Consider the following 16823-nt stretch of genomic DNA (forward strand, 5'->3'; position numbering starts at 1 on the left):
CCTCCAGCTCCCCCTATAGACGCCCCAGCACTCATGTAATTGTATCTATGTATGTATGCTACAGATATCTAAAAAATATATATCTCATTCCAACTGATTTGTGGGGAAACAAAAAATCATTTCAAATGTTAATAAAGTGAATTCTTCATCAATAAATAAAGGTAAAATACAAAAAACGAAATGAAATTGCAGAGTCAACAGAAAGAAAAATATTTGATGTGTTTGATATTTTGTTTTGTGTTTTTTATATAATATAAATATATGTTGAATATACATAGTTAAATGAAAAATTATACCAATGTTTGATATGTATATCCAGGTATCACTATTCTACTTTTATTTACATAAATGAATGACAAATCAATGATCCCTTATACGGATTATGATGTAGTCTCTAAACACAAAAATGCAAAAACTTTGATCCAATATTTAAATTAATGTTGGATTTTTGAAATTGAATATTTGAAGTTTTATTCTTGAATTTTTCTTGTGAAACGCTGAGGATTTAAAAAAAAAAAAAAAAAAAAAAAAAATTTGGTGAATAGCTAAGGATTTGAATTTTTTTTCCATAAAATTTAATTTTCTGTCTTTGTCCATAAATTTTTTAATTAGTTTTTCCCAAAAATTAATTTTTCAAATTTAATTTACAAAAAAATTAATTTTTTGAGAATAGCTTTTCATTTTTAAATTTTTTCAAGAAATTGAATATTTGAAACTATATTTTTCAAAATTTGTTTGCAAAAATTTAAGTTTTTGTCAGTGTTTAAAGATTTTAATAAAAATTTAATTTTTGAATAATTTTTTTTAATAAAAATTTAATTTTTGAATTATTTTAATAAAAATTTAATTTTAAATTATTTTCAAAAAATAATAAATATTAATAATTTTTTAAATTATTTTCAAAAACATTTAATATATTTGAAATTTTTTGTGAATTTAAATGGATTTTTGATTTTTCTTAATGAAAAAAAAATCAAAAAAAAAAAAAAAAAAAACATATATATATTATTATATAAACCTGCAGAATCCCTCTAAAATTGCTTTTGAATAATTACGATTGCTGGTCATAAATAAAGAAAAATAACACTTAGTAATATAAATATTAGAAAGACCATATAAATGCAAAATAAAATCACATAGAGACATTACAAATTATAGTTATAATTCCTAGCTATCTCAACTTAGGAGGGTGGTCTGAAAACTTTCCGACCTAACAAAGATACGTGAACTTTTTTTTTATGAAGTTTTATGTTACTTTTCCACATAGTCTCCTTGTAACACAACACACTTTTCCGAACGATGCTCCCATTGCTGTAACCTGTCTTAATAGTACTCGTTCTAATAATCTTTTAATTAGAGGAATATTTGGACTTGTTGTTACATGCTTTATTCAAAAACTCTTATTAAAAGGAATTCATGAAGATGATGACGACAAGCAAAAAAAAGCATTTTTCTTTCAATTTTTTTTCCTCCAGCATCATAACGGTACCATTGATGTGACCAGTATTTAATGCTGTGATATCGCAGCAGAAAACTTACACATATTTTTTTTAGTTCCGAGTCTAGGACTGCTTTCCAAAGTGCTCGTTTCTGTTCTTTTTCTGTACAATCATCCAACCTTGGAACAGCAATAATTTGTTCTTTATTTCAATATTAATGACTATGGGCAAAGATTCTTCTCTCATCTTCCAGTTATTCAAAACAGGCAGTAATTTTCCATGCCAATGTACAGCTAAAAGTCTGTAAATGCATTTGAAGTTAAAATCAAATAAGGTTACAACAATTTTCTAATTTGAAATTTAAAATGTAAAACGTCACTGTCTTCAAAATATACTAAGACTTTTTAGAATACTATTATGATGAAATAAAACTCTTATTTATCTACTCAGATAGTTAAGCTCAAAATCATCACTTTATATAGAGTAGAGTGGACAGGGGAAAGTTGAATTACTTGAAGATGCTTCAGATTAGACAAACCAAAGTTTTACAGAACAGACATGCATCTATTTACTAATAATGAAAAGAGTTAAAATACATTTATGATTAGTACTTTTTGTGTAATCTATATTTAAATTTCCGGTCCAACCAACGATGAAGTCATTGAATTGACTTTAAGCTCTTGTGAGCACATGTTATCGTTGGCCTAGAGATTTTTTTTTTCATATTTGAGTAGCTGAGATTAAATTTTAACAAAATGAGGGGTTTGCATTTCAAATTTTTGAGAAAAAAATGTTTATGTTATATGGTAAATTATGGTTTGTTTGGGTAACTATCACATGATTCCAGGCCTTTTTTTCTGTTTACTTTTGGAGGAAAGGTTGCGTGATGCAATAAAGGCAACGACGTGCTGTATGAGTTATACAAGTTTAAATATTTCTTACAATATTTTAGGTCCACCCTGTAGAAAGTCATCTTATTAATGTTCATATGGATATTTTATCGTTTAGATATGGATATGAATAACCGTATGTATATACATATTTGCAAATAATATATAATTTTTCGACGGAAAATTATAGATGATTTTCTTTGTTTTTTTTACATCATATTTATGAAAAAAAAAGACTTTATTCTTTAATATATATGTATATATATAATATATAGATCGATATTCTAAAGCAATGAAGATTTATGTTATTGTTTTATTTTTTTTTAATTTTAGTAGAAATTCATTTATACAAATAGTATGTTAACTCAATGAAAGAATTTCAATAATATGTAACCATTGGATGCACGTACAATGATAAAATAGCAAAAATATATTAGTCGTATAAAAACCATAAATAAGTGCAGATGATTTTAGAATTTAGATATTAGATAAAACCTTCTCAAGAATTGAGATCAACAATGTCAATAATGATTTGTAACAAATAAACAAATAGAAATTTCTGAACAAAACAAGGAAGTTAGTCTATGAAGAAAATATTTCATTAAACGATATTAGATTTATTTTTAATATAATAAAAAATATTTATGATGTACGATTCAATTTAGATATATTATTTCTTTGATCAGTAGTACAATCTTTCTCTTATCAAATGTTTTCCGCTCATTACATTGCGAAAATCTTTACTCTTACAAAATGTGTCATGAATACTGAGATAATTTTCCAAGCAATGATGCCCGTTTTTATTACGGAAACTATGTCCAAATCTGAACTCTCATTTTATGTCTTATTTGTGAAGTCTTTTACATTAATATTTATTTTGCATTTTTCGCACCTTTTCATTTCAGCCATCTGAAGGCACAGACCACATTACACCTTAATTTAGAGGATTTTGCTTCTTTTCCTTTTTGAAAGCATGGTATTAGTCAGTTAAAAAAAAAAGAATTCTATGCTATTATGTAGCCATAAAGAGTCCACCATTTATGTTATATGTCTGTCCGATGCTCAATAGTATTTAGTTATGTATTCCAATGATAATTAAGTTACATAAAAATTATAATCCATTTTGATCAAAAGTATCTGTAAATTGATTCTAATACACACATATGTATGTAGGTAGTAAAATCTTACATGTGATTTGTCAATAAAAATGTATAATATACATATAATTGTTTCCGGTCCGTCTTACTCTTACTGATATTTTGACATAATATTATACATATAACTTATATATAGACCAATCTAGAAATTGTTAATTTGGAGAGCTTGAAATGATATTATTTTTTTTCTATATATATATTAGACCGTACTGAAAAGTTGGGAATTTGGTATTGATGGATATTTTTTATTTTATTCCTTTAAACAAGAAAATAATCATAAAACGTCCAAAAAATGGTCTTTGTTGGATGTGTTGTGGTTTAAAAATCTGTCAAATGTCGAAAAAAAGAAAATTTTGATGTTGTTTCTTGAAAAATATCGATTTGAATCAGATTACATGATTTTTATTTTGTTGAGTATTATAGATGAAACATATATTTTGCAATAATATTCTTACAATATTTATCTAATTTTGCTCAAAGGATGAGTATTTTAGTTAACAATAAAAAAAAAAAATAGTCTTATTTTTGTACCGCGCATAACGCGCATTTATTTAAACATTTACGCTCATTTTTACTTGTCCAATCTCGTTTTTTGATATGAAATATCTAACATATGATTATTAAATATACTTTCTTTGTTCATTTATGCCAAATAAGACAAACATATTTTACCCATTCATAGATTTTGACTACAAAAACTATGAATTAAACTCTAAAACATTATTTTTAATTCCTTAATTTCTTTGTTGATTTTTTTTTTTATGTATAATTTATATTCTGTAAGTTTGATATTTTTCATTCCAAACTTTCGTCATTTTGGTACTGTCTAATATATATATATCATTAATTTCATTTTCTACGAAATATAAAGTCATAACAATACTAACAGCACTAAAAGTAAAGGACAATTGCATGAAAGAGACATAAAAAGGATTGTTGGAAAACATTTACTACATTTTTTGTTCTTTATTTCCATCTTTTCTGCTTCCAAGTGGGATAGGGGGAAATCTATTTTATGAAATAATTTATGAGAGGAAATAAATAAGACATTTTTTTTTTTTTTTTCAATAACATTTCTCGAATATTGCAACAAAAAATAAAATGGGAAAAGTTATATTGTATTATTACGACTATTATCATTATGAGTGAGTCACATATTTGAATATTGAGTATGTGACGAGAAACACAGTAACACAGGGGCGTTTAAAGGGGATACTGCCCCTCCAACCCAAATAAGGGAATTTTTACTTTTTACTAGAAAATTTAATAATATCCAAAAAAAAAAATTAAATATTTGAAATTTTATTTAATTTTTCAAATTTTCTTTCTAAAAAATTCAACTTTTCAAATTTTTTGTGCACAACTATGAATTTTTGAAACTTTTTTATAAAAAAATTAATTTTTTGAGAGTAGTTATTGATTTAATAATTTTTAAATTACTTAAAAATGTTAAATTTGAAAAAATTTTTTTTCTTTCAAAAAAAATTTATATTTGAAATTTTTTTCCAATTTTTTTTTTGTGAATAGCAATGAATTTTTGAAAGTTCTTTAAAAATAATGTAATATTTGAAATTATTTTTTTCCAAAAATGTAATATTTGAAATTTAATCTTTGAAATATTTTTATTAAAAGTTGTAGATTTTTTGATACTTTGAAGATATCCTAAAACATGGAGTGTGTCCCTAAAGATTTGTTGTGGAGTTATGATTGTAAGTCCTTGTTGGAATCAGGGTATATTTATGGATAGACATCGGAGTAATTCCAGCAAATTTCCTTGTTTATATCATTTTCTCCTTCCTCCATTGTCCCAGCTGATTGTAGCTTATCAAAGAAACCTCATGAGCATTATTTTTCCTCTCCTCCTAAACATTCTTCAAATTGTAAGGGTGACCATCTGGATTATCAGATTTTCATCATTACTCATTAAGGTTCTAAAAAATTTCAAAATCTACAGCTGGTTACGAAAAATTATAAAAATAAAATTTGAAATATTAAATTTCTTGAAAAAAAAGCTACAATATTAAATTTTCTAGTAAAAAGCAAAAATTCCTTAATTTGGCGGGGGAGCTACAGCCCCTTCAGCCCACCACCTGCAGACGTCCCTAATTTGTTACCTTTATTTTATTTTCATTCACTATCCTTTGTCTAACAATATTTGGTTATTACATAGATATGTGTCTACTTAGTATATACCTATATTCAATTTTACTATGAATGAACCTTAAAATATATTGTTCCTCATTTTGTCTATTGTAATTATATATGTACATACTTAATTGCACATATACTTACATCCATACATTTTGTACCTACATAATGAGCTTACATTAAATAGTTTTATATTAAAGAATAGTTATATAAAAAATAGGAGTATTTAAGTAATAATCAGTTCAATATTTTATAAAACTATAATGATATAGTTTTATAAAATATTAAACTGATTTATTAAATATAAAAATATATTTTGGCAAAATGTACAAACTATTAACGAAGGTAAAAAATGGATACTTTATGATAGTTGAAAAACTTCAATACATTTTTGAATTTATTGATTAGTGTTTTTTGAAACAATCACAGGATAAGTATGTAATATTATATTATGTGTATGTTTATTCGATTTACAATATGTAAACATAATATTTGGTATGTACAGACTAAGTTTCAATGTACATTTTACATATTATGTACGAGGGTCGTTTGAAAAGTCCGCGAGATGGCACTACTAGGGCGTATCGAGGTTATGTTTAGTTCGTAGTATCCCTTGGAAGAATGCACACTATTTTTCAGCCAGATCGATCAATTATTTTATGTTTGGCGTTTCAAATATTTATTTTTTAGGAATTTATTTTTAAATCCATAGATTTTTTGGAGAAAAAAATTGAAATTTCATCGCTATTCACAAAAAATTTGATTTTTTTTTTTAAATTTAAAAAATTAAATTAAATTTTTAATATTTAATTTTTTGTAAAAAGCTAAATTCTTTAATTTTGGGAGAGGGCTACTGTCCCTCCAGCCCATCCCTTTTGAACGGCTTTATATATCCATGGCAGAGTTGATTTAAGGAATATCATCATCTTGGCCTAAGACTCTATCTTTACTTTCAGATCGCCTCCCGTCCCGGAGCGCACAATCTACGCTGCCTGTTCCGAGTAACTTTTGTTCCTTCTGATGCCAGCGAGCTCCTAAGGTCGGATCCGGTGGCTTTCGAATATCTGTATGTTCAAAGTTGCAATGACGTTGTTCAAGAGCGATTTGCTCCCGAGCTACAATATGATATTGCACTACGATTAGCGGCCTTACAAATCCATCAGCACGTTCTATCCACCTCTGGCTCATCTAATTCATCCAACTCATCATCATCTTCTTCTATCATAAATAATGGTATTCTTTCTTCAAAAATGGCCATCAAGACTGTGGAGTAAGTAAATTTAACTACTAAATAAAATCGATTAATTATGTTTATAACAAAATTTTACTGTTGCAATAAGGGTTTAACGTTCTAATAATACTTGAAACACCAGCCATTAATATGTAATACGTTTCTTCATATCATATGAGGTTCTAGAGCATTTGAAAATATAGAAATACATTTATTAATAGGTTAATTTATTTGCGAAATGTAATTTTAATTTCAAAGATATGCATTTATATTTTAAATTAAATGATCCAATCCTGACAAAATCACTATTAATGTCAAAATTAATTTTATCAGAGTTGTCTGTCTCTCAGGGTAAATGGCACACTGAGTAGTTCTTCTGTTCAGAAACAAACAGGGGTTATTTTTAGGAAGGTATTTGACCACTTCCAACTTTTTTTCATGATTTCCAATGTGACCTTTTTATGTCTTCAATAAATAAATATATAATGTTCCCCTTTATAAATTTGAGCACCTACTTCTCAAAAGCTATTTACAGAGGCCTGCTTATTGGAAGTATATATTATTAATACCTCATTTGAAAAAACGTATTGTTTTCCATAAGGGCGTTATTAATTAGACTGCATTATAATTTTTGGATACAAAAATTACTGGAGGTTAGATTTTGAAATTATAACAATTCCATATCGCTCTGTAAAATAATATATGAGAGAACGCCAATCAATACAAATTTAAAAGTATAATATATTAATTTCTTATTCATTTTTGATCATTCCATATAATAGAGCGTCCAAAAGGTTCAACTTTGACTTCTAGACCTCAAAACATTTAAACTAGTATTTATTTGTTAAAAATCTACTTTTTTTATGGATTTTTTTTTAATGGAATTTTGAATTAACCATTTCAAAATGTGTTTTTTTTTTTCAAATTTTCAACTAAATTGGTTTTCTCACTCAAAAAATGTAGCTGAATATGTTTTCATAAAATTTCCACTATAGCCAGAGAATTAGTCCGCACAAGAATTCCTGAGCGTGATCCAACTCGATTACTGATTTTGTGAGCGGTGCTCATTTTTTTAACTCTTATAGGTGTATTTGAATTTGACAACTCTTTATGATTGCAATTAAATTCAATCTATTGTCAGATCAAGTGTGCTGTACGATTTGTGACAACCACACATTATTTGCTATAGTTCGTAGAGATGAAAAAAAGAAAGGAAGAGTACTCCTTTGGGATGTTCTTTGTCTAGGTTACATGCTAAGTTAAAGGAGTATAATAAATTTGAATTAATAAAGTCCTTTCGAGTGCGTGTTTAACCCATATCGAATAGTTTAGTAAAAATTACATAACGTAGATACAATGTTTGGATTCAACGGCTATGCAAATTAACTTAATAACGTACTATACATTCTGTCAAATATTTCTATATACATATAATAATTAATGTTTCCTATTTGGCAGTCAATTATGTATAGTGTATATGTTTTAAAAATTCCGTAGGCGTTATCTCTCTTTATTTACTTTTTACGTTAACTCCCAACAACACATGTTTAAATCATCTTTATAACCCATAAACACCTTTAACATTTGTATCTTAAGTTTATCTCAGAGTAGCAATAAAAAAAGTATGTATTTGGTTAATCCTTTATTTTAAAATAAAGAATTTATCCACTACATTATATTGAAGATTACTTTTTTTTTTTTTTTTTCAAAACCCCACTAAGAACAACAAAAAAACCTTTATCTTTTTCTTAGATTTTTATGACCATATAACACACACAAAAAAAAGAAGTTATGGTACTAAATTCTTATTTTATTATTATTATGACAAAGGGAAATGGAAGTGGAGAAATAATCGACTGAAATATTTTTTAAAGGTGTTGTTGAGTTAGTTTATTGCTGATTCCAATTTCTTCATAGTTAACATTGAGTAGATACTTTAGAAAATTAAAGTTCTACTACTCATTACCCTAAGATAATGAATAAACATTACTATCACCCAACTACCCATGCGTTATAAATAATACTTAGATAGCAAACCTAATATAAAAATAAAGAATTAGAAAGGGGTAGGTTGTGTGACTATTCCACATAATTTCTTGCGTATAACTCGTATTTTATTATGTAAATGCTTAGGGTTTTTTTTTCTTATTTCCTCGCAGGAAAGAATGTGGGTTGGATCGATTTATTCCTACAAGCCTACGAGATACAATGAAACGAAAAGAGTTGCGAAAGCTCCTAACGCATTTCTTAAAATTAAATTCCTCTCAGTCCAATAATCTCCTAGGCAATACTCCCAAGTCCCAAATGGGGCATCAACAAATTCAAACTCTTACAGCCCTGCAGGCTAAACTACACTACCTCAAAATTATCGGCGAACTACCAAGCTATGGCGCAAAATGTTTTTCGACCAATATAAGTGTAAGTAGTGTACATATTTATATTATCAATGTTAAGTCCTTTCTAATTGTTATATTTAGGATTCAAACGTTGAAACTGTGATCCTTATTAGTCCCAAATTTGGTATCAGTCAAATCAACAGTCTCCGTAACAGCGTTGTAAGTATCTGTATTTATTTTTACTCCGCCCCTCAAGTCCTTATCCATGTTCGACTATATTAATTATAGCTATCAAATAGACGATTACTTTATCGTCATAGGACATTGTCATGTAACAATCCTTTTCGGGAGTCAAGAGTACTTGAGGTAACATTGTATTATGTACTTAAAGTAATTATTAGAGACACAAAAAGAAAAAGAGTTGTTGATGTTGTTGCATTTTGAATAAATTAATCTATTTTTTAGCTAGATTGTGCACAGTAATGTTAATGCACTTTGTGTTTTTTTCTTCTCTTGTTTTTTAGACACTTGTAATTGTATTCATAGTTTTTCTTATGAGTACAAAATATGTTCAACCTATTCTTTATTTGTAAAATATCTAAAGCAGGGGGCTTAAATTAAGGAATCTTTGTTTTTTACAAGAAAATTAATTATTTGAAAAAAAAAAATAATAATATTTGAATTTTTTCTTCTAACAAACTTAATATTTTAAATGTAATTATTGAATTTTTTTTCAAAAAACTTAATTTCTTGTGAATAACCGTAAATTTTTGATTGTTTTTTTCAAAAATTAATTAAATTTTGAATGTTTTTTTCAAAAATTAAATTAATCTTGAATGTTTTTTTTCAAAAATTTAATATATTAATTAAATTTGAATGTTTTTTTTTCAAAAATTATATATATTAATTAAATTTTGAATGTTTTTTTTTCAAAAAATGTATATTTTAATTTTTCATTAAAAAAAATTTTTCAGAAAAAAATTAATTATTCAAATGTTTTTCTACAAAATTTTAATTTTTGGTTTCAAAAAAAAAATCAAGTCCCCCCTCCAAAATATAACTATGTGGACGCCCCTGTTTAGAAACATACTTTTTCTTGAATGGCAATGACGTATGTGTTTTTCCTATAACTGAAAAGTTAGTATTTCATAAGGAATGTGTCTTGCACAAATGATTTTCTTTATAAATCATGTCATAGAATTGTAAGTTGTGCATCCATTAAACAAGTATTAATTGAGTAGAGAAAAGAAAGGGGAAAATAACGCAACTTATTTTTATTAACCACTCACACAACCTCCATTGGGTATTGAAGTAGTTTATAAAAAAGAAACATGATTGCAAATTTAGTCAGCATTAATATTCATATACTTTGAAAACCACAATAATATTTATATATATATTATTATTTTTTTTGCTTGCATAATGTTTTATGTTTTCTTTTTCATCTGTAAGTTGTTTTTGCCGCCTTTGTGTTATATTTATGGTTATGATTGTTAATGTTCTATTTTTTTTACATAAAAATTTAAATAGTAACTGCTAAGGCAATTGTTGTTGTGTTTTTTTGCTTGTTTTTTTTTTTTGGTTTGTTTGTTTGAAAACTATGTTTTATTGTTTTGGCTATTGAAGAGTGAAATTGTGCATGTCACAGCAATACAAAAGCAATGTAGCATTAAGTTACTACTAAGTTTACATAGTAACACCCATCCCCCCTTATCAATCCATCAAGAGGTGCAGTTTCATTCATTATTTATAAAGACATGGTTACCAACCGACCAACACCTCCCTTGCATTTTGTGTTGGGGAATCATTATGAATTAGATGCGTCTACAGGATTATATATAAATATATATCTTGGAAAGGGATTGGTTTTTGAATCTTTTTGTTTTGAAAACAAAATTAAATTTGAAATATTAACTGAAACTATATTTTTTTGGGAAAAAATTTCAAAAATTAAGTTTCACATATATAATTTTTTTTCAAAATATAGAAATTTTTTCCAAAAAATTCAAAATTGAATATTGAAATAATAATTTTTCGGAGAAAAGAAATGAACATATTAAATTTTTTCGAGAAAATTTTCAAATATTTAATTTTTGTGTTAAAACATAGATGTTATGATTTTTTGTAGGGGGTGACACCCCCTCTAGACCACGTTTTGCAGACACCCCTGTGAATTCATGTTTTATTATAGAGTTGTGGGGAGGGAGGGAATTGGCTTATTGATAGTAATAATTTGTGTTTTATCAGCTCTTTATGTGGGACTTGAAATCTGTCCCATGTCGTCTGTAATTGGCCCTTCAGGAGCGTACGCAGTGAGTAGGCTGGAAGGGCTGTATCTCCTCTCCCCATAATGACAAAATTTAGTACTCTGGAAAAAAAAATTAATGAGAAAAGCAAGGTAAAATTTTTTTTAAGGATTTCTATTTTAAAAACTAATTATGCGACGGAGCCGAAATTTTAATTTTTAAATTCAACGTCCCCACCCCAAAAAAAAGTATATAGATGTAAATATATTTATATAAATACATGGTGAGGACTCAAAAATTACAATCGTCTTCGAGGCTATCTTGCCTTAATTCTTAAAGTCTGACAATTTTGTACTTGATACTATTCCAAAGAGCTGACAAAGAACTATAATTTGATGTCTGATTTGTTTTTGTGCAATCAAAAATGTCCGAGCAACAAGAAAAACGGCAGAGGGTGTGCGATCCTCTCTACGTTCAAGTTGATCTCCGACAAGAAGATCTTTACAGTGGACGCTGTTCTGAACAGAGGAAATACTCGCTTCTTGGTTGAATAAAGAATTGAGGTCAAAGTAACTTTCAGGACCTAACATCCAGCTCAGGTAATGGTCCTTAGGGTCTAGGTGTCTGGCGGCAGCAAGAATCCTCCCTACTTCTTCAATGCCAATGATAAAGTCACATGGACGTCAACTACAAGGTCCTCAGGTACCCTGTCTTGCCATGGTTGAAGAGCACTTTCCCCTGGGACAACTATGTGTTTTACAAAGACTGAGTCCGGGTACACATGTCCAAGATGATGCAGCATTTCTGCAGGAATAACATTGCTGCCTTCTAACCTTCGTCCTCAGTCAATGTGAACCCCTGGATTTTGCTGTTTGGTGCGTCATTGAGGGAAATATAAACAAGACATCTCCCCCGAATGTCGATGCCCTGAAGGCTGTGATCACGGAGGAATGGAAAATCTTGTCCTCGGTCTTGATCAAGGACGGTGGTCTTCTGTTTGTCTCTGCATTGAAGCCATCATTCAGAATGGAGGGGGACATATTGAATAAAAAGTATAGAAAATGGTTTAATTACCAACTTTTGCTTCAAAAGTTTGCCATAAGAACGGGACAAAATAAAAATATATAGAAGCTTTTATCATTTTCTAATTTTTGAGTCCTCGCCTTGTATGTATAATGTATATGAAATCCTGCGCACGCCCCTGCTTCAACACTAAGCCCGTTTGTTGTCAACTTATTTCGAATGCAGAAAAAGTCTCAATTGGTTAGAAATTAACCTACGCGATGTGCCATTGTTCTTTAAATCAAAGTTTGAAAAAAGCACAGATTATTTCTTTTGTCATTAAAGATTAAAATAAAGCATTATTCTTTATTTTGCGTAAAATCATTTTGATATAGTTTTTACTCACCTATTAGAAATATAATTAAAGTTCCTCTTTTTAAACTAATCCTTTGAAGCAAATTATATTTTTGAAAATGTAATAAAAAAAGAAGCTTCCCAGACGCGGTTCATCAGTATCCCTTGCGTTATTCTCTCGTTTTGCTCTATACGATGACTTTATGACTATGTTTTTATGTTAATGAAATAATGTCGTGTGAATAAAGTTTAATATTTAAAACGCCTCCGACATGACAGCATTTTCACAAATACTTTTGTTAGGATTGTAAGTTTGTTGAAGTGATTGTGCATATCAGCATACTATCTGGTTCCTTTGTGTCATTCTATCACCTACTTGCTCTTGAGAATAAATTATAAACAATATAGAACAGATCAAAGTACTATGTAGTAACAACTTTTGTTTTTCTATCTTTCCTAAAACTCAGCTTCATCTCAACATTTCTTGCAATTCTAAATATAATTATAATAAAGTATTTGTTACACTTTGAATTAGTTGTAAAAAACTCAATTCATTTTTTCTTACTATTATTAATTCTTATATGTGTTTAAAGTATTTATTCTTGGAGATGGATTCATGATGACATCATTTAGCAAAGATTGTTCTATCTTTGGTGTCTTTAAGATTTAGAATCAGGCGTCATCAGAGGTGTCCACAGGGGTTTTATCCAATTAAAGAATTTCTCCTTTTACTAAAAAATTTTAATGCATAAAAAAAAAAATTCTATAAAATTTTTGTGAAGCGCTGTGGATTTTATGAATTTTTCCCAAAAAATTCATTGAGCATGTTGGTTGGCATGGATGGCATGAGATGACATGACAAACGTTTTATATATTTGTTTGCTTTTGTTTTGATTTGATGTCTTGTTTTTTTTTTCTTCAATTACTCTCCATGTAAATGATATTGATGACATGCTCCATAATAATTCAATAAAATAAGTTTGGTTTGGATGTTTTTGGATTGTTTGATGCCTCTCATATGAGAGAGTGGGACATCTATTGATGAGGTGGCCTGCAATTTGGTGGTCAATTGTAGGCTGCACTTGTGTTCTTCTATTTGCTGAGGTGGCTCAAAACAGCAAATCTATTTTGAAAGAGAGTCAATAAGTCATTTTCTTTTTTCTTTTTTTTTTACATTATCATAAAATAAATGATTTTTAAATGTTGGGAGATGTTATCAATTCAATTTCTTTTTTGCATATATATAATCTAAAATTCAAAAATTCAAAAAGAGTTCAAATAAGCTATTCATCAAAATCCCTTTTTGAGGTCATTGCTTTAGCAAATCAAACAAGTTATATTTGTTGTGAATGAATAAAGATTTTGTAAAAATCATTTCCATATTTACATTTTGACCTTTGAGTAATTGAATTAGTAGTTGTCATATGTATGTTGTAAATTTGATATCTATTGAGTAACATAGATATATATGAAAATATACATGTATATATAATGTAGAAGTCGCTATTACAAATGAGAAGCATAATTGGGCGTCTGCATGGGGTTGGCTTGACAGGCTTGATCCCCTTCGTATGTGAAGGAATTTCCCAAAATTATCGCTTTTAGGGTGTTCTTTTCTAAAAAAAGTAATTTTTAAAATTCAAAGTAACTCCAAAATTTTAAAAGACAATATTTTGAAAATCCTCAAGTCCACTAATAAGAACTTGGTTTTAGGATATTGTTTTTAAATCCAAAAATAAAAATGTTTTGGTAAAGAAATTTGAAAAATTAAATTTCAAATATTAAATATTTTGTTAAAAAAATTTCAAATATTTAATTTTTGGTTAAAAAAATTTCAAATTTTTAATTTTTTAATAAAAAGCAAAAGTACTCTAATGTGGAGGGGAGCTTTATAGGATACTGTTTTATAAATCCAAAAATTAAAATGTTTTGGTAAAAAAATTTGAAAAATTAATTTTCATAAAAAAGTTGAAAATTAATTTTTTTTAGAAAATTTTCAAAAATTCATAGCTATTCCCAAAAAATTTTGGAAAAAAAATTAAAAAATCTGGAAATATTTCAAAATATTAAATTTTTGGATAAAAAATTCAAAATTACATTTTTGTAAAAATAAATTCAAAAATTCATTTTTGGAAAAATAAATTCAAAAATTACATTTTTGGAAAAATAAATTCAAAAATCCACAGCTGTTTACATAATTTTGTTCATAGATAAAAAATTAAATTTCTAAAATCCTCATAATTTTTCAAAAATAAAAATTTTGTAAAATATTTCAAAAATTAAATTTCAAATACTAAATTTTAAAAAACTACAGCTATTCTCAAAGATTATTGTTATGGGTAAAAAATTTCTAAAATCCTCATCTTTTTCAAAAAATAAAAATTTTGTAAAATATTTCAAAAATTAAATTTTTTGGAAAAATTTCAAAAATCCACATTGGTTCACAGCTAAAAAATTAAATTTCAGATACTAATTATTTTGTAAAAAAAAAATTTTATATTAATTTTTTTGATTGAAAAATTTCAAATATTCTATTTTTGTATTAAAAAATTTCTAATATTACATTTTTTGATAAAAAAATTTCAAATATTTAATTTTATAATAAAAAGCAAAAATTCTTTGCTTTGGAGGGGAGCTAAAGTTCTTGTAGCCCCTGTCCACCTCAAAAAAAAAAAAAAAAGAATAAAAAAAGTAAACTTCTCAGGCAAAAATAGTCATTTTAAAAGTGTAAATATTTTATGGAATCTCTGAAACCCACTCCCTTGAGCTTACATTTAAACCAAATTATTTGTTACCCAATAACTAACTACTCCCAAGCTCCTGTTTAGTACTCGAATAAGTTGATTAACCACCCACAAAAACTCAAAACCACCCACTCTGATATACAAAAAATGTAGATTATAAATAGTTTGCTGTATGTATAAATGTTGGAAGGTCCTTTACAACATGGTTAACTCTTGTTGGAACAACTACAAAAGACAGTATACAAATATGAATATATAGGTACTTTTTTCCCTCTGTTAAACTATCTTACTGCATTATTGTTGTATACTTGAAAGGAATATTTATATAGATATGTATGTACAACATACATATTTTATAACTATTTTTATATGTATTTAATTTTTCTTTCTTTCACGTTAAGATATATACAAATGTAATTAGTAGATTTCAAGGTCAAGAGGGACTATTATTATTAAATTCTTTTATATATATAAATATATATCATTACTAGTGCAAACAGGCTATCTTTAAGATAGCCTGTTTATTAATTAGTAATTAAAAATTAAAAAAAGATTAAGTTAAAATTCTAAACTAACACGATTTACTATAAACTATAATTATAAAATAAGTAAATTTCTTTTGTAAAACCTCCTTGTATATAATATTTTTTGATTATTTTTCTGTCCACTGGATATAAATATAATCAAACCTACATCCTCTTTTTGACACTCTTAAAAATGCAACATATAATTAACCCTCTGAAAATACTGATTTTGGTCAATTTAAAGAAATTTCTCAAATGTTTGACCCTGTGATTTATTTATTATCATGTCCATTGCTAACTTGCCATGTTCCTTCTTCAAATAATATGAAAATTAAAGATGCATACCAAGAATAACTTGCTCATTTTCTTCCTAATTCTCTTTCTTAATTCGTATTTAACGTACGTTCTCCCTTTTTCCGTTTGTACAATATCTTGTTTTTTGGAACTTTTTTTTTTTTTTTTTTGTGCATTTTCGTATCGACAATCCATAGCATAAAAAACTTGTAAGACACGGGGAATTGATCTTGTTTTATGAAAAAAATCAACTAATCAGTAAATTAATAAACTTGCCTTCAGAACTCAGGAATCTGATCTGATCAGAATGAAACATAGGCCTATGTACTTAATTTAAAATTCTGAACAACTTTTATTTTATGTCTAAAGTATGTATCTGTCTCCATTTTTGAAGTTTTATCATTGGTTTTTTTAAGTGGGACGATTATTAAACACCCACTTACATTATTTTAATACTA

At 27.2% G+C, this 16823-nt stretch overlaps 1 protein-coding gene across 23 annotated transcripts in view; it reads left to right on the plus strand.

Moving 5' to 3' along the window:
- Positions 1 to 16823, plus strand: part of LOC121118926 (uncharacterized) — a 363098-nt gene that overhangs the window by 294479 nt on the left and 51796 nt on the right. For 13 of the 23 annotated variants that reach the window (XM_071888266.1, XM_071888267.1, XM_071888265.1 and 10 more), the window contains 4 exons: positions 6591 to 6904; positions 9025 to 9283; positions 9343 to 9420; positions 9490 to 9567. In XM_071888266.1, coding sequence (XP_071744367.1) covers positions 6591 to 6904; positions 9025 to 9283; positions 9343 to 9420; positions 9490 to 9567 — 729 coding nt within the window. The remainder of the gene's footprint in view (positions 1 to 6590; positions 6905 to 9024; positions 9284 to 9342; positions 9421 to 9489; positions 9568 to 16823) is intronic. The other 10 variants (XM_071888269.1, XM_071888268.1, XM_071888277.1 and 7 more) reach the window with 1 other exon arrangement.

Source organism: Lepeophtheirus salmonis, chromosome 5 (assembly GCF_016086655.4).
Source record: "Lepeophtheirus salmonis chromosome 5, UVic_Lsal_1.4, whole genome shotgun sequence".
Lineage (NCBI taxonomy): Eukaryota > Metazoa > Arthropoda > Copepoda > Siphonostomatoida > Caligidae > Lepeophtheirus > Lepeophtheirus salmonis.